We start from the raw sequence: 18945 nt of genomic DNA on the forward strand, positions 1-18945 counted from the left end.
TTACTATTATCTTTATACTATTATGAGTGAAATGTATTATTATACTTATGCCATAGATCTAAATAAATATACAGTATTTACTCTAATATAAAGAGATTACTGAGATTACCCCCCCCTCCTCAGAATTTTGGCTTGTATGATGCCCCTGCACACACAGAGGAACAAAGGAACGATGGGACGTGTAAAACAGACTTTATTTATATTCAGTAGAAGGTACAGAAAGTAATCATGTGACCAGGTCAGTGTAAGGGGGCACGTATTACTGACAGTATCCCTAACACTACTCCTGCTCGTTCTCACGACCAGTGCAAGGCCAAAGCTGCTCCCTCCTCTCAACTCCTCGCCACCAGAGGGTAAAAACAACACCAATCCATCATGTTCCTGTTGGCCCTGGGGTCACCTCACAACACCTCTTTGGCAACAATAAACATAGAGATCTCATTTTTATTTTTTTTACCATCCCTCGTCCACGAGTACAGTACATCAACACTCTTTCCAAAAGTCTCTTTTTCATTTTTGAGATACAAAAATATTACCGACAGCCAGTCTAGATGGTTTCTATGCTAAACTATTACAGAATACTTGAGCCTCCGGAGGCAAAACAAACACTTAGAACACACTACATGTGGAGGGAGAGGAGGGTTCCTCTGAGGGATCCTCTGGGGGAGAGGAGGGGTTCCTCTGAGGGAGAGGAGGGATCCTCTGAGAGAGAGGGATCCTCTGGGGGAGAGGAGGGGTTCCTCTGAGGGAGAGGAGGGATCCTCTGAGGGAGAGGAGGGGTTCCTCTGAGGGAGAGGAAGGGTTCTCTGAGCGCGGCGTCCCGGCGGAGACGGCTCTGTAAGGCTGTAAACACAGAACTTGAACGGATGGAACGGGGGGGGCACACTGATTTTCATGACGACATCAACAAACATTTTAATAGCAGCCATTTTATGGTGTGCCGGGCAGCCAGACTAGCCATTTATGAATGCCGTTGATTTGAACGGGAAACGCTCTTGTGATTTCAAGCTCTCACGGCTGCAAAGCCTACTTTATTTATACAGTGCTATGATTTTAGCAGGTCGACCAATCCTATTCAGCAACCATTCTCCATCCCATTTCTTACATTTACATACAGAAAGCATTACAGAAAGCAAACGGTTTTCCGTACAATTCCGAAATCGTGATATCGATTCACACGTGCCATTGTCAACGTGTTACATTGTCCTCTTGACCATTTTTACTGCACACCTATGTAGTTTGCCCGTTTTCCTTTTTACATTTCTCTTTTTTTAAAGTTTAATAGAAGTGATTTCATCCAAGCATTTAAGCAATATAAAACGATATGCTGCTACTGTTCAGTGTCTTGTCGCGTTTGTAGATAAACCAAAGTGTCTCAAAGTGTCCAAAGAAGACAACGGTGAAGATTTTCTGAAATCTGAAATGTACAACAGTTCCTATTTCTAATACTGTGATCCTTATAAGGCTACTATACAAAACAAGCTCTAGTGTTGCCAATGTACAGCATGTTGACAGTGCTATGCAAAGTAAGGGTAGGCCAGGCAGGTACTCTTTGTTTCTGTTACAAACAGATGATATCATAGAAGGGAAGCAGAGCGATACATACCGTGCGCTGGATGAAAAGCAAATGGAGTGACTTCTTTGCAGTCAAATATATATCCTTTTAACCTCATTTTCATACTATTGTGCTGATATGAACTGTGCTGGCCAAGACCATGGTCTGTGGAACTATGGTGTGTATGTTAAGATACAACTCTCACCTTCCTTGACCCAGTTTGGTCTGTGGCTCAATAGTAAGAAAATTGATTAACACTGTTTGTCCACACACAAAAAAACAAGTGCTCCTTTTGTGTTTTTCTTTAGTTTTTTTTAGTTTTTTACATCTTTTTTAGTTAAAAGTATTTTTATTATCACTTAAAACCATGCAGGTGAGACATCAAATCTTTATGCATAACCGTTTCAAACCTTAACCCTTTCAGGTGTACGATCTCCCATGTTCATTCTAACGTTCCAGCCATTGAAAACTATGGGAGTTTCCAGAGACGGAATTCCGAGATAACGATGCAAAAAAAAGAAATATTTGAAATAATAATAAAGTACACCTGAAAGTCGAGGACTGAAAGGGATCCTCCTAAAAGGGATCCTCCTAAAAGGGATCCTCCTAAAAGGACCAAAGAGCTGCTCGATCTTTCAGAGTGTACGACAAAAATGCTGATTGGCAGCGACGGCGCCGCTGGCTCTCGATTTGGTAAAAAGCGTGTGAGCTATTCATGTAAAACAGTATAGTTGCGGTCCTCGTACAAAAACACTTGTTGAATCACAAAGTGAAGCATCGTCCAGGTTAGATCAGCTGCTTCATTCATTCATTCATTCCTGTCCTTTTTCCTGAATTGAATCCAAAAGTTGACATTTCTAGTGATACCTTCAAATGACATTTAACAATAGATCATGACGACAAGTGAAGCAATATCTCCCGAAAATAGAATGTCCCATGGCGGTGTGCATGTTACTGCTCTGATCCCTCTGGTGAAAAGCCCAAAAGGTAGAGGTTGTGTCCTTACACTTACGAGCTGTCCTGTTTGTAAACCATGCTGGTTCCATATTCTTGTGGTTCCAACGTGGTTCCAAGTTGTGATGTCTTTCCAAAAGGTTTTCCTTAAGGAGTTCTGTATTTTCATTCCGAAAATATGTTGTGTTCAACATAGATGTTTCCCCTGCTTTCATAAATTCTTCATATAATTCTGTACATTGTATATATTATACTCTTTTAAATACACTAAAAGGGATTAGGTCTCTCCTGTATTGTGTGAGGAGGAACTCCTTTTCACAAAGTGTCCATAGACAACAAGAGGCACTGTCTTTGAATGTTTCTGAAAACCTGACGTCCAAAAAAAAGCACAAGACATGAGTCGTAGACCGTTATCAGTTGGGTCTGCGGTGTGTGATGCAGTCACTAGGTGGCAGTATATCTCAATTACTCCCGGTCCCCATCCTCACTGCTCCCTGTAGGAGAGATAAGAAGACATGATGTTACTAGATAGAAAACTGTTACACACTGCAAATAATGTCCCTCTTAGGAAGTAACTTAATCTGATACTGAGGCATAACATTTCATTTCCCTGTCATTAGTGTGAGAGACATGGGGTGAGAGAATGTCATTGATTTCATCAACACTTGTAAGAACATACGGTTATCCTATAACCATAGTTATATGAGTATAGCGAGCGCTCTGCTCTCTAGTGGAACTATCCCTTTATCCAATCTAACACTGAATAATCTTTCTCCACATGTACACACCCATCCGCCTGGCCACACCCACATCCGCTCCTCTACATAAGCGGGGTCGTGGCCACACTAACAGCTCCTTCCCAAGTCTTTCACCACCGAAGGCGAAGACCACGGGGTCCTCAGTGAGTCAGAGCAAAGCGCTTGCTATACTCATAAAACTATGGTTATAGGATAACCGTATGTTATATTATCGTATAGCTTACGCTCTGCTCTCTAGTGGAACACAGGAGCTGAGCAGAGCGGAAGCTCGACAGATGTACCCGCTGAGGCCCCCCACAACCATCAGAACCGGGGAGGACCCGAGCCCCCGGACCCCCCTAGAGGGGGACGGGAGGGAATCGGATCCGACTGTGCGAAGAGGGTTTAGCACCTCAAACACACAGGGTGAGCAGATCGTGGGACTTACCTTCTCACAGAAGGACCCGCGACCACTCAGGCGCACATCCCACATGCCACTAGGGAACGAACGGGAAGAAAACACCCCCGTCACAGGCCCCAACATCACGGGGTCAAAGGTCAAGAACCCAACCCCGTGGCAAGGCCGTAGCAGCGGAGCGCGGAGGAGGACCCAGCCCCAGGAACAGCTTGAGGGCCAGGACCCCCCGAAAAAAGGGGGCCCGGTGAGGCCAACGATGCCGTAGCATCGAGACCCCACCAGACGGTCACTGGTGACACCACCCCCCACATCGCCAGCGTATCGAACAGGGCCCAATCCAAGAGTAGGCCCTTCCCCCCCTACAGCACGCCGCCCTGAAGCACTCCACAGAGGCTACACCCCCATAATACTGTGGGGCCAGTCGGCGCACCGGGGAGACAACCCCCAAGAGGTTGATCCCTCAATCCCGGCAACAGGCCCAAGAGCATAACTCGACCTGTGCCCGGAGCACTGCGGACTAGACAGGCGCCTAAGGGGTCTACTGTGAAAACAGCACCCCGGCGGAAGGGGCGTTCGGTATGCTGTGCACCATGTCGCAACCTCCACAAACCCGACCCCTTAGAGAGGTCGAGGTCCAAGAGAAGGCTGACATGATTGGCAGACGTCATGAATGCGGGGGCATGCTCGCGGGCAGACGGGGTCAAGCCCGGCCTAAACCCGAGAGTCGACTCTGCTACCAACACACCGGGGAATCAACCACCCCCCCTATGTTTAGTTTAACAGGAGGCGGTTGTTCCCTTAACCCCCCAAGAAAAAACTCAGAAACACAACTGCGCGTATACACCGGCTATACAGGCAGTACAAGTGTTTCAGTTTTCAAAAAGGGGTTAACCCAGGCCAACAGGTCGACGAGAACGAGTCTGGACCTGGGCCCGGCGGACCGGGACGTACACAGGGATGCCAGAGGGGTTCAATAGAAACCTCCTCGACAGCCCCCTCCCAGCCCTGCCCAGCAGGGGAAGGGAGGGGCAAAAATGAATGGAGAAGGACCAGTCCCCTTTAGCGCAAGGTACAACACAATATGGACCAAGCACACTGTGAAGGACAACTCGTAGTGACATACCTATGACACACACATCCATAACATCAATCCCCACGACGCCCGAGCCGACCCGGCATTTTCCCCCCGGAAAAGCACAAAGTCCTTCAGGGTACCAGAACAGCAGATCTGCGCCCCGGCGGACAACGGGTTAACTGACCTGGTCCGGCGCGACCAGAACCAGTCCCGTGTCCTAGTCACGCCACCATCCCCAGTCCTAAGAGGGGGGTAGGTACGCGTGTCGATCCAAAACATCACAGAAAGCGCCACCAAGACGGTCAGAACACGAATGCACCGTACCTGGTGGCCCACCTCATGGGCGTGAGACCCCTCCGCCAATGCTTTGATCTACTCCGTCATCTCCCCCCAGAGATGAGCGCGAGTCGTCGAGACTAACCTAGTACACTGGCGCTCGGAAGAGATAAAATCTCCATCCCATCTCGTACAAAAAACGCAGTTTTTATAAATGAGCAACCAAGGCGCGCCAGCCCATGGCGTGGTTCCACACTGAAAGCACCCAGCGCCATGTACACGTCGAGACCCAAAACACATCAATGGTAATTCTAACAAGAAACCAGATAACGTTCCCGCCTGGGACGAGCGGCAGGAAGCTGGCCAAAAATACACAGATATGGGTCCCATATGACGCGTCTGAGGGGAAAAACCCTGTCAACACCGCTCTGTATAAAAGAGGGGAGACAGGGAACCCCCAGAGAGACCTCCCACGTGAGTAATAATTGAAAAGATATGTAAACATTGAGCCACGTGACCAAAAGCTCAACACATATGCAAATAGAGAGCAGAGCAGAAAACAACGCACCGCATCACCCAATCTTGACAATGAATATGGAGCCTGAAAAAACTCACGGAAGTCTCATGACCAATAGAAACGCGCCCAGTGACGTATTCTATGGCCGGGGAAATTCCGTGACCCACCTGTCCAAATATGGCGTGGGACCAGGGAACTAACCCCCCCCCCTTTCCCCACCCTGTGACGCGCTGACCCCACAGACCGAAGAACAGGAGGTCCAACCCCCTGGCCAATCAGTAAAAAGGGGGGAGGGGTTTATCAGTTAACCCCCCATGACCCCATACCCCGGATACGATGAAAATAACAAGCAGCGCATGATACCAGTTATCTAACATGCTACATGAAAAAGCGTTTATCCTCTAGGATAAGCTCAACAGTTGCACGCCAGCCACAAACGATAAACTCGTTTGTGTAAAAAAACGTTTTTTATACAATGCTTTAGGCTCATGTGCGAACACGCCACCTGTGTTTTCATACTTCACCAAGTAAAGAAAAAAACAACAGACGTTAAAGAGAGGATCAAAAGACCTCGGTACAAGCTACATTGTGATTACTTCTGCAGGCTAACACTCTAACCTAGTTGTGGACTCGATGCCATGTTTCCCAAACGTAACAGAATACACACACCCCCTCAGATAAAAAAAGGTAAAATTCACTCTTACTACTGCAAGAAGAACACCGTCTTCTTCATGATGAGGGAAGACAAGTCTTTCGACCAAGTGCTAGCCACAGGCCTTGCTAAGCACACATGTATAGCGACCAGAAAAACAATCTTCAAGAAAATGTTCCTACTCCCTAAGCAAACACACAACCACACAGCTAGGTGAGGGTTATACATCGTATCCCCAATATATAGTGAATAAACACACATTCGCCCCGACATGTAGCACGCTAGCTGCGCGATGTTGGAGGTCGCAGCTAGGCTCTGAGTCGCGGCGATGTACACCTGGTCACTCCAGTTAGCCAACTGCCTAGCCGATTTCCCCTGGGGAACCGGCTTTCTTAACGGCTCCCACACCATTTCGGGACAAAGTATGGATGCCATCGGGCTATCAAGACGAGGCACCCCGTCCTTAAGTCCCTGGACCAAACCCACCACCCGCGTGACTGGCACGTAGGCGGGGGTAAGGCCAATGATGCGGGAGATTACCTGTCCCTGTGCCACGTAGGCCTCCATTGCTGGGAAGAATGGGCAGACAACGCCTGTCTCTCTCACAGGACGACGTTGCCAGAGATGACCTATCATGTCATCAGGAACAGGTGCTGCTGTGGCAACACCACGCCATTAGCGGCTGCGGCGGCCGCCATGAGTTCGGGGAACAAGGCAAGCAACTCCCCTTGCGTACCTCCCTCCACGTCACTTGCGTCCCTCACCAACGTCCGACGCGGCAGATAGCTGGGCATCTTGTCTCGGGGTCGGAGGTTCTAACCCAACCCTGGAGTACAAGGGACCCCAAGGAGACGCAGCACTCCCTGCCACTCCCAGAGGGGAAGAGTGATACATCTCTACTGGGGCTTCGAACAAGAGAGCTCCCGCCCCCTCCATGTAATCCTCAGTTTCCATCGGAAATGGAGAAGAGGCAAGAGAACTCCCGTCCGGCTCCAGCGCAACACTAAAGCCAGGCCATTCGCCCCTGTTGCTTGCCGCCTTACAACGAGAGCGAGCCAAGGCGAAGAGTCAGCAACGCAAATCCCCGGCCACCATAGGAGCTGTCGGCCTGTCGGCCGACTGTCCACTGACGGGGGAACCAGGGCCGGAACCCGGCCATCTCACAGGAGATGGAGGCTCAACGGCCCCTCGGCAAGGCAAACTCACCACCGGGCGCCGCCCAGGCGTATCTGACTGCCATGACCGCGGAGCCAGAGACGCCCCACGATGCACGGAGGACGCGGCGATAGTGAAGCGCTGGTGGAGGGTAACGTTGCGAGCGTCTAGACCCTCCGACGGTGAAGACATTATCTCTTCGTTTTTTTCGTATAATTACGAGAGAGAAAAAAACAAAGATACAATGTCAACGTAGCTCCTTTCCAACAACTATTTCGGCACTAAAACTCAAAGTGGTGTATACAGACACTTTACAGTGGTGAAAATAGGGAAGGAGCTGTTAGTGTGGCCACGACCCCGCTTATGTGTAGAGGAGCGGATGTGGGTGTGGCCAGGCGGATGGGTGTGTACATGTGGAGAAAAATTATTCAGTGTTAGATTGGATAAAGGGATAGTTCCACTAGAGAGCAGAGCGTAAGCTATACGATAATATAACTAAGATTTCTGACTTTGTCTTGAAATACGGCAGATCACTTCACTTCAGTCTCAAGATGCTGTTGCTTGTTTCAAGTAAATCCTTGAAATAACCAAAATTGTACTAAAACATTTGCAGATGTGTTCACTTTCAATACAAATATTAACAATATTATTTATAATATATATTATAATAATAAGACTCGATACAAGATGAAGTGACTTGTCAAGATGGCTTTCTTTTGCTCTTCAGTGAGTACCCTGCCTCCCTGCCATCAACCCTCCTTCCCCAGGGAGACTACAACCTCTAAGAAACTCTATAACAACATATATATATAGGGTGGGGGGCTTCATTCATTATAAAAACGTCTTCTCGGAGCAGACCCACCTCCTGCCGAGTCCATATCAGAGTCGGACACATGCGTGATAGAGAAACGGGAGATGGGGGAGGGGGAGACCGTGAAGCGGGAGAACTGCACCGCCGGCTTGGGCTCTGGAGCCTTGGGGGCAGAGCGGGGTGGAGGGGAGTTGTCCGTCACCATCTTGGACGTGGGCAGAGGGAGCAAAGGGAAGTCATCCTCCCACTCGTACCCTGCACCTGAAATGATGGCAAGGTTGAGAGGAGTGAGGATTTGGTCCACTCCATAAGGTCTGCCAAACTTTTTGAAGCATTGAGGTCAAATCGATACCAGTACTTCATATTTTGTCAATTTCATGATATAAATAAATGTTGACAGATCTTGTTTAGATTGTGCTAAAGCTTCTGATAAGTGTGTTCATGAAGTGTATAAGAGTATACCATATACTGAAAGTATAAAACCTTTTTCTTAAATTTTTTTGTATGTGAAACTAATCTATATAGGATAGGATACGGATACGCATTCAGTAACTCAGTATCTCACTCGCGGCTAGCCACTCTGCCCCTAGTGGTAGCTCACAGCAAATCCGTTTCACTGTGTGTCCTTGTTCTATCTGTTGGTGAAAACACTGAAAGACTGTTCTCTTTACTTACTCTCCTCTGATATGTTCCCATCTGAGGAGTCATCTGAGACATTACTCTGGGGTTTGACCTTCGAACTCTGACCATCTGCTCCAAGGGGGAAGCCGTGCTCAGCCAGCTCTTTCGTAGGGCTCTCCTACAGATGGTTGAGAGTTAGATGATTGACAACTGTTATCAGAGTTTTAATCCTGAGACATAACGGATAGACTTATCAGTCGCGGGCAGTTGAATCTACCATCACTAGTTGGATACATTTTAAATATGCGACAGCTCATAACAACAATGTTTAATCCATGTTCAATATGCATCTTCACCAAGGTCTCTGGCTTATACAAAAGGATAATACAGGCTATCGCTTTTTTTGTGACTCCACTCACTTGATCAAATAGATAAACGGTGACATCGTCGAAGAAGGACACCACCTTCTTCTTGCGTTCCAGCTCGTCGTCCAGGTTCTCAGAGGTCAGCGGGGTGGGCATCTTGAGGACACTGCGCAGGTTGTGGGCGTCACTGCTGTCACTCACCACGACGGGCACTGGGTAGTACTCCTCGTCGCTCTCCTCCCCTCCGCTCTGCTCCTGCACGCTGTAGGTCCACAGGTCTTCGTCCGACTCGCTGTCATCCATATTGCCGTCCTCCTCGTCCGCCTCTTCCCCATCGGCGGGAGACACCCGTCCCTCCAACTGGGGGAGGGGTGGGGGTGAGATAGAGGGCGGAGGAGAGGTTGTCGAAGAATGTCTGGGGTGTCCCGCTTGTTGCAGGGCTATCTGGTCCTTTGGTAAGGTGTAGGGAATTTCGGCAGATGTTTCCAGCAAGCCGCTTGGAATCTCCCCCATCTCTGTTTTTTCTGTCATCTCTGGAGCTCGGGTGTGGTCTTTCACATCCTCACATTCCTCTTCTTCCTCCTCTTTGATTTCAGAGACACTGTCGCCGTTTAGAGCTCCAAGGGCTTCTTCCATGGCCCCCACCACCTCTGCTGCCCAGTCCCCAAAAGATGAGCTCTCCTCCTGGGATGGCCACTCGTCTAGTTCTGCGTCAGCTGTTGAGTACTCTGAGGGCTCCAGCGTCAGCCCCAGCCCTTCATCCTGGCTACACTCTCCTATGAGGCCTGCCTCTGTTGCTACAGGAGAGGAGGACATGTTTTCCATCTCAATGTCAAGGACTTTGTTCTCCTCCAGAAAAGCTATATTGTCCTCTCTCTCTTCTTCCTCTTCCTCCTCCTCCTCCTCTTCCTTCTTTCTTTTCTCTCCCTTCTTTTCTGTCATCCACTCATTCTCACTGACATTTTCCTCATCCTTCGCTTCCTCAGGTAGTTCCTCACCTTCATCCCTGGATAGTCTCTCATTCTCATAGTCTGAGAAGTAAGCTGAGTCTCTGTATGGACTCTTCTCACTTAGTGGTGTGAGCAACTGGTCACCAGTAACTGCTAATGTCACATCTTCACCCAGGGATGGTTCATTCTCTTTGGGGACGGCTTCAACCTCCTCCTCTTCCTCCTCCAGGCTAATGTCCACAGTGGGTATCCCTAGAGGCTGGTCCCGGGGTTCGTGAGGCTCCTTGGGGACGAACTCTGGGCTCTCGTAGTTTTCCGTCTCATAACCACTGTCCATGGCTTTGGGCGAACTCGACGGGTGGGAGGACGCAGGGCTGAAACCCTCACAGGAACCTGTGGTGGACGGGATATCCATGGAGTCCATGGAATCGGGGGTTCCCACCTGCTTCTGCAGAGACTTGAAGGCGGGCGAGGCGTTCAGCTCGCCGGATTCATCGGCGAAGATCCCAGAGGTAACGTCGGTGAGGTCATCGGTGATGTCGTCTTCGTCATCGCTGCAGTCGAGGATGTCGGTGAGGCTGACGCCGGAGGAACCACATCGATCCACACCGCTGTCTGCCGTGTGACTCAGCTCTGACTCTGGCTCTGTAAGGGCCACCATCACGTGCATATTGTCTGACGGGGGAGGGGTGGATGTGGCCATTATCAGTGTCACCTCTTCCAGTTCGGGCTCGATCAGGTCTTTCATGACTGGATTCTCTTTGATTACATCTTCTATTTTCTCTATGCATGGGGTATCATCAATAGTAATGTCAACATACTGCTCTGGGCTAAAGTCTAAAGTAGGTGTATCAGTCATTGTCAAAGCAGGTTTGACCACAATAGGACCCCCAGGAGCAGGTGATAGATTGACCGGCTCTTTGTTGCTGGAAATCTCGATGATTTTATCACTGACGTAGTCATCGTGGCCATAGTTTCTAACCAGCAGGCCGGTGAGGGGGTCGACAAAGTGAGAGTGACAGCACTCACCAGGCACCGGAACCTCAGGCTCACTCTCATGGCACAGGTAGACATAGGCGTTGCAGTTGCCTGAAGGCACCATCGCATGGTGTTTACCCAGACCAAGGCAGGTGCTGTTGTCGTTGGCCTGGTGGGGCTCCAGGTAGTCAATGGGTTTGGGTAAGGAGTGGAAGGTCAGGCTGTGTTCCTCTGGCCAGGAGTCTTCTATGTCTGTCGAGGGCATGGTATAATGGAAGTCTACATAGGAATCCTGTCTGCAGCTATGGCTGTGGCTAGCCCGTCTGGGGTGGGCCAGGCTGCTATGGCTGTGTTTTGCGGGCCATGTGTTGCAGTCATGCCTTTCCACAAATATATCGTCCTCCTCTTCCTCCTCCTCCGTGTCACTCTCTCTGTTCCCAATGAAGAGTGCCCCCTCGGTCTCCATATCGATGCTGACTGAATGTCTGCCGTGGCCTGGCATGGTCGTCCTCAGGGGGCCCATCATGTCATAGTAAGCCCCCGTCACGTTCTTCCCGATAACAGAGCTCTGACTAGTGTCCAGGTAGGGGTCTCTGAAAGCCTGTTGAGGAGGGCTGTTGATGGAGGGGGATATTCCCAGTGGGTTGTCCAGCTCCCCCAGTGCCTGACGCAGGCTCCGAGACCCCCAGCTCTCCTGGTGAGGCTCGGGAGTCTCCCCACCAATCAGATAGTGGTGGTCTATGCCCATAGGGGGCGAATGTTCATAGTAGTAACCCCCGTCTCTGTCTTTATAGGAGACGTAGTGGCCAGTCTCCCAGGGCCTCATGGGACTGCCGTCTGACACTTGCCCCAGGAGAGGCTCCATCGTCAGGGAGATGGCAGGGCTTGAGTCATGTGAGTCATATAGACCCGTCTTATGGATGTCCGCCGACCAATAGGAGTCCATGTTCTTGACCTGCGACGGGCAGGCCATGCATTCCCCCGAGTCAGCACTGCCAGTGAGGAAGCTTCCATTGCTTCCCTGGTATTCTGGGCTGTAGGAGCACATGGTGTAGTCCAAGTCAATGTGACAGTCTACTGGCTCCTCGATGCGGATGTAGTATTCACTGCCCACCGAGGGGCTGTGGGCACTGAGGACAGGGACCACCCCAGGAGCGTGGAGCTGTTTGGGCTGGTAGTAGGATGGCGAGACCCCCAGGCTGAGGCCCTCCATAGGGCAACCCCCCACCATGCCCCCCGGGGGATAGAATGTGTCCTGGCAATGGTGGTTGACCTGTCCCAGGGTGCCGGAAGAGTTTGAGGCGTGGTACGGCTGCTCTGCCCTTGCTTGTTCCCACTTGTATTCGAAATTCAGACCATGGCTGGTCTCGGTGACCGTCAGTATGTCGTCCCCGGACTCCGAGTGGTAGCCATCGCCCACCGAGAACTGTTCAAGGAGGGGGAAGGAGGATGATGAGTCGTGGTGGTCTTGGGGCAGGGAGGAGGCACCGTGGTGGCCGGTGTGGCTGGCGTTGGGGCGCAGGGAGTGCCAGCGCCTCTCGAAGTCTTCCTCAGCCTCGCTGGCCCCTTTGGCACATAGGTAGCTGAGGAGAAGGTGGACCTCCTCAGCGTTGGGCCTCTGGTCGGGCTGGAGCCAGCAGAACTGCATCACCTCATACCTGGGGGTAAGTCAGATATTCAGGCTGGTACATGACAGCACTTATTTGTAGCTAAAAATAAGACAGATACTTCAAACTAGTCACCCTTTTGTGTCAAAACATCCTTCTTAACAACAGCAGTTACAACAAAGGTTGTGTTTTCACTGCGCTTTTGCCTTCACCTGCAGCCATGACGCACGCACGCACGCACGCGCACACGCACACGCACACACACACACACACACACACACACACACACACACACACACACACACACACACACACACACACACACACACACACACACACACACATATAATATACGTGTTATTATATATACAGGCAAACATGAAACCAGACAGAGACAGTGGGCCATTATAATGAGTAACAAATGAGTCAGAGGAAGAACGCATCGATAAACAGCCCAATAAGGGGAAATGACAAACCAGCACATTTGCATTTTTATGAGAATCCAATAGTGGAAATGAGCCTCCTCTCATCCTGGGAGAGACCACTTTTAATTGGATTTTTCCGTCTCCTGTGATAATGAGTTTGGAGGGTTATTATAGTTTATAATTTTTCATTCGTTTTTAATTATAAAAAAAATATAAAAAATTAGTTTTCAATTCAGTTTAGTTTCAGTTAGTTTCCAGAGTGGGTTTGCTTGTTTCAGTTCAATGTTATTGCTTAAAATAATTTCGTTTAGTTTTTATTAGTTTCAGTATTATTATTATTTAATGATATCAGGGTTATATATATATAAATTTGTCAGGGGCAAAATTTTAGAAATTTAGAAGGTGTTCTAAATATGACAAATATGAGCACATTTACAAAGACTAAAGCTAATTAAATGTAATTTTATTCATCTATTTTTAGACATGCATATATATGTTTTTGTTGTTATTAGTTATAAGTACACAATATAGCTTCAGTTAGTTTTAGTTCTTTCCAAAGTGCCGTTTTTATTTAAATTAACCAAAATGTTTTTTCACCTCTAGTTTGACTTTGTAGTTTAGTTTTAGTTAACTATAACACCCTTGGTTTCCCCCATACACCGTCTAATCCTTCATATTGGGCTCAGGGCTAGTGTTTGTATCTTCAATCAGCTAGGAGAAAGCACAGGGGTGCTGGAGCATTACTGCTTAGAATGAGAACAGAGTACTTGTTGTGAGCTTGTGTGTGTGCGTGTGCGTGCACGTGTGTGTGTGTGTGTGTGTGTGTGTGGGCGTGTGTGCGTGTGTGCATGTACCTGTTTCTGTGTACGCACGCATGTTTGCTTGACTGTGTGCATACAACTGTGTTTTAAATGTATATGGGTCACTGACTACACTTTGGACCACTGCAACTCGTTATTTCAATATGATTTCTGAGACCTGATCATATAGACCTGATGCTGTGAGATTGCCTTTCTTGTGTGTCCACACTTGGCCTGAAAATGCCTGTTACGCATCATTCATTTGGCATCATTAGGTGTGTAAATCTGTGTCCGCATTTATTTTCCCAGTGCTTCCTCTTCCATGTATTTTGATTGGTGATATCATATGCGGACTGGATTATGTCCATGTACTGTAGAATTCCCAATACAAACCTGAACAGTACGGGAATCGGGTCAGTGCGGGAATCCAATTCAGGACCATCCAGACTTGTCACTTAGTGTGTCCTGGTATTTATAATAAAACACAAGATACTTGTGCCCTAATGATAAGGATAAGCGCTCAATTAAGAAACCAAATCACATTGCCAAACACTTATGCTAATCATGGGGGGCAAATACATGCGTGTATGTGTGTGTGGGGGCGCAAGGGGAGTAGGATATGAACCCGGTTTAGGGTAAGGGGTGTGGGTGCAGGAGGAAATGGTTCAAATGTGAGCTCCAGGCAGTGGCGGCTCGCCACTGGGGGCGCTAGGGCGCCGCCCCCCCCCCCCCCCCCCCCCCCCCTGGTAAAGAGAGCAGGAGAAGAAGAAAATGTTTAATTTTTATTTTTATTTTAGACCCCTAAAAATAAAATAAACATGTTTAAAATGAATAATATTTACTCATTTTAAGTATGTTTGTGTTTCAAGTGCACAATAACGTTAATATATCAAATATAAATCATTGTTTTGTGATTCACATGACATCACTGTCTGATATGAGAGTAGACTACCTCTGAAGCTGGGCGAGACGTATCGCGCACACAGTAGGCGTGCACTGGTATCATCGCTGTATCATCGCAGCCAATTAAATAGGTCTAGCAAATACATTTCGCCTATCAGTGCGTTCAAATATGATGTAATATGATTGAATCGGAGCGCGTTTTCTAGCGCACCAAGCAAGCAGGGTCCTTCCGGATCCTTCCGGAAGTCCGGAGATTTTGCTACCTTGGCTGGTAGCTGGATGCAGCTACCAGCTACCGTTAGCTACCAGCTAACGACGGTATGGACTGTTTAAACTTGACTGGAGTTTCTTTTTGAGTGGATTTAAAAAAAAAAAATGGATTATGGCTTGTTGTGGACTGGACAGCTGAATATCTCGCCCCATTCAACTCTTGTGATGGTAAGTAAGTCTTGTAACGATAGCTTGGATTCCACGTCATGCTGTGTGTGTGTGTGTGAGAGAGAGAGATAGAGGGGGATACTAATTAATTTCGCCGCGGGGGGCATAAACACCCGGGACAATATAATGGTAACTTGTTTAAAATGACAAGATATACATCTGTGATTATTATTGGACGGATCTGAATACGGGAGAGAGAGAGAGAGAGAGAGAGAGAGAGAGAGAGAGAGAGAGAGAGAGAGAGAGAGAGACCTGGGCGTGCATGTTTGTGTAGGGCTATTGGAAACGTGGCTGCATTGACTGACTGTGATCATATATTGATTGATGGCAATGGTGATAGTTGTACTCTACCTACTTAAATATTCGTACCTTGTGGTTTCGCCGAAGCTCTGACGTGCACAGTAGGCTACTCAGTCTGTGGTTTCGCCAATGCATGCCTAGGTACATGTTTGCAAAATGTTTGGTATAGCGCCCCCCCTGGAGAAGAATTCACCAGCCGCCACTGGCTCCAGGTATTGACAATGCCGATGCTACACATACCACATGGCCTCCAATGGCCACCCGACCCAAAAAGTTGGTAAAAGTAGGATTTAAATGATTATGTAACCCTGTGTATGTGTGTGCTCACCCCTGCCCGCAGAGTGTGTTTCTGTGTGGCTATGTGTGTGTCTATGTGTGGGTGTGTCTGTGTGACAAGAGCCAGTGATGCGTTTTCAGTTCACCTCATATCAATAATGTTGTTTTTTTTGTTCGTTTTATTTATTTACATTCGACTGGCAGTTTGTTAGTGATAAAATTATCACTTTTTGAATAAATTTTTTTATATAGAAATTCTTACTGACAGCCCTAGTATTTGTATTTGTGTGTTTCTGTGTGTCTATGTATGTTTGGTTGTGTGATTAACACGTATCCACTGCACAGTATCTCTCACCAGCGCTCAGCCAGGGGGCCTTGGAGCAGGGGCTTGGGCAGCCTGAGCTGCTGCTCCTTTACAGCGTAGCTCAGGACCTGTCGGTCTGAGTAGTGACGGTAGGGCTGGTTCCCCAACTCAAACAGCTCCCAGATAGTCACCCCCAGGGACCTGCAGCAGGGGGGGGGGGGGGGTGGACGTTGTGAGGAAAACGTACAGTATAATAGACTGTGAGGAGGAGTTGAGTAGCTCAGACGAAGAACCATACTGTATGTCAGCTTTAATCTTTCAGAGGAATAAACTTGTATTATCTAAAATATAGAGTGCTGTGTTCCTTCGATAGTTTTTCAAGGAACATTTCATGTCAACATTATGAGCAGATGTCAGTCGGATCAGCTAGCCTAGCTGTTGGCCAAAACCACCTTTCCCAGAGTTTTAAGCTAGGCTAGTTGATCCGTATCCATGCACTTCCATGAATTTGTGCTAAGCTAGGCTAACTTGCAGCTGGATAGTTTTCTACTGAACGCACAGAGAGGGAATTGGTATCTATCTTCTTGTCTGACTCTGGAGAAGATGGTAAGCACATTTCCCATAATGTTGGTGTGTTTTTTTAAGAGAGTAGAGGTCGAATACTTTCCTGTGATATATCACATTCACACACTGCAAATACCCTACCACCCCATGCGAGTGTGTGTGTGGTGTGTGTGTGTGTGTGTGTGTGTGTGTGTGTGTGTGTGTGTGTGTGTGTGTGTGTGTGTGTGTGTGTGTGTGTGTGTGTGTGTGTGTGTGTGCGTGTGTGTTGATCCTACCAGATATTACTTTGTTGACTCTGATCAGCCACCAGCAGGTTTCCATGCACCTCGTCCACCAGCTCTGGAGCCGTCCACCTCAGGGGAACATAGGTCTGATCTGCTGTCACATAGTAGTCATCCTGGAGAGACACGTTGCTTCATTATGTAATCAAGTCAAGTCAACTTTATCAAGGTCAAGGTAGTCTGTATTATAGTCAGCGGTAACCTCATCTCTATAAGACAATCAATCAATCAATCCACCCTTCCCCAGAAGTTCAATCAATCAATCAATTCAATCACACAAACACACAATAGTACAACAATCACAGAAATCACAATGAATAATTTAACAGGGACAATGAGTTTGAGTCAATATGGCTGAATACAAAAACACAATGAGATCATGTTGACCTATTTAAAAGAACAATGGTGGCAGGGACAAATGTTAATGTTTACTGTATAGGGCCCTTGGGGGTCTGTAATTTGTATAGGGCCTGTATAGCCTGTGTAGGGCCCTCTGGGTCTGTATAGGGCCTGCATAGCCTGTGTAGGGCCCTCAGGGTCTGTATAGGGCCTGTATAGCCTGTGTAGGGCCCTCGGGTCTGTATAGGGCCTGTATAGCCTGTGTTGGGCCCTCTGGAGTCTGTATTGGGCCTGTATAGCCTGTGTAGGGCCCTCTGGAGTCTGTATAGGGCCTGTATAGCCTGTGTAGGGCCCTCTGGGTCTGTATAGGGCCTGTATAGCCTGTGTTGGGCCCTCTGGGTCTGTATAGGGCCTGTATAGCCTGTGTAGGGCCCTCAGGGTCTGTATAGGGCTGTATAGCCTGTGTTGGGCCCTCTGGGTCTGTATAGGGCCTGTATAGCCTGTGTAGGGCCCTCTGGGTCTGTATAGGGCCTGTATAGCCTGTGTAGGGCCCTCTGGGTCTGTATAGGGCCTGTATAGCCTGTGTAGGGCCCTCTGGGTCTGTATAGGTCCTGTATAGCCTGTGTAGGGCCCTCTGGGTCTGTATTGGGCCTGTATAGCCTGTGTAGGGCCCTCTGGGTCTGTATAGGGCCTGTATAGCCTGTGTAGGGCCCTCGGGGTCTGTATAGGGCCTGTATAGCCTGTGTAGGGCCCTCTGGAGTCTGTATAGGGCCTGTATAGCCTGTGTAGGGCCCTCTGGGTCTGTATAGGGCCTGTATAGCCTGTGTAGGGCCCTCTGGAGTCTGTATAGGGCCTGTATAGCCTGTGTAGGGCCCTCTGGGTCTGTATAGGGCCTGTATAGCCTGTGTAGGGCCCTCTGGGTCTGTATAGGTCCTGTATAGCCTGTGTAGGGCCCTCTGGGTCTGTATTGGGCCTGTATAGCCTGTGTAGGGCCCTCTGGGTCTGTATAGGGCCTGTATAGCCTGTGTAGGGCCCTCAGGGTCTGTATAGGGCCTGTATAGCCTGTGTAGGGCCCTCTGGAGTCTGTATAGGGCCTGTATAGCCTGTGTAGGGCCCTCTGGGTCTGTATAGGGCCTGTATAGCCTGTGTAGGGCCCTCTGGAGTCTGTATAGGGCCTGTATAGCCTGTGTAGGGCCCTCTGGGTCTGTATAGGGCCTGTATAGCCTGTGTAGGGCCCTCTGGGTCTGTATAGGTCCTGTATAGCCTGTGTAGGGCCCTCTGGGTCTGTATTGGGCCTGTATAGCCTGTGTAGGGCCCTCTGGGTCTGTATAGGGCCTGTATAGCCTGTGTAGGGCCCTCAGGGTCTGTATAGGGCCTGTATAGCCTGTGTAGGGCCCTCTGGAGTCTGTATAGGGCCTGTATAGCCTGTGTAGGGCCCTCTGGGTCTGTATAGGGCCTGTATAGCCTGTGTAGGGCCCTCTGGAGTCTGTATAGGGCCTGTATAGCCTGTGTAGGGCCCTCTGGGTCTGTATAGGGCCTGTATAGCCTGTGTAGGGCCCTCTGGAGTCTGTATAGGGCCTGTATAGCCTGTGTAGGGCCCTCTGGGTCCTTGAGGGTTCCAGGGGGTCCCCAGTAAAAAATGGG

The 18945-nt window shown here is 48.8% G+C and overlaps 1 protein-coding gene across 1 annotated transcript in view; it reads right to left on the reverse strand.

Annotated features, from left to right (window-relative positions):
* Positions 1–237: 237 nt before the first annotated feature.
* The window catches only part of aatkb (apoptosis-associated tyrosine kinase b), a 28305-nt gene continuing 9597 nt past the window's right edge, over positions 238–18945 (reverse strand). Inside the window, exons 7-12 of the mRNA XM_084322652.1 lie at positions 16957–17078; positions 16169–16318; positions 9191–12722; positions 8826–8949; positions 8202–8411; positions 238–3003 (exon numbers count right to left, since the gene is read on the reverse strand). Coding sequence (XP_084178778.1) covers positions 2975–3003; positions 8202–8411; positions 8826–8949; positions 9191–12722; positions 16169–16318; positions 16957–17078 — 4167 coding nt within the window. The 3' untranslated portion in view covers positions 238–2974. The remainder of the gene's footprint in view (positions 3004–8201; positions 8412–8825; positions 8950–9190; positions 12723–16168; positions 16319–16956; positions 17079–18945) is intronic.

This window comes from Notolepis coatsorum, assembly GCF_963971535.1.
Source record: "Notolepis coatsorum genome assembly, chromosome: 10".
In the NCBI taxonomy this organism is placed as follows: Eukaryota; Metazoa; Chordata; class Actinopteri; order Aulopiformes; family Paralepididae; genus Notolepis; species Notolepis coatsorum.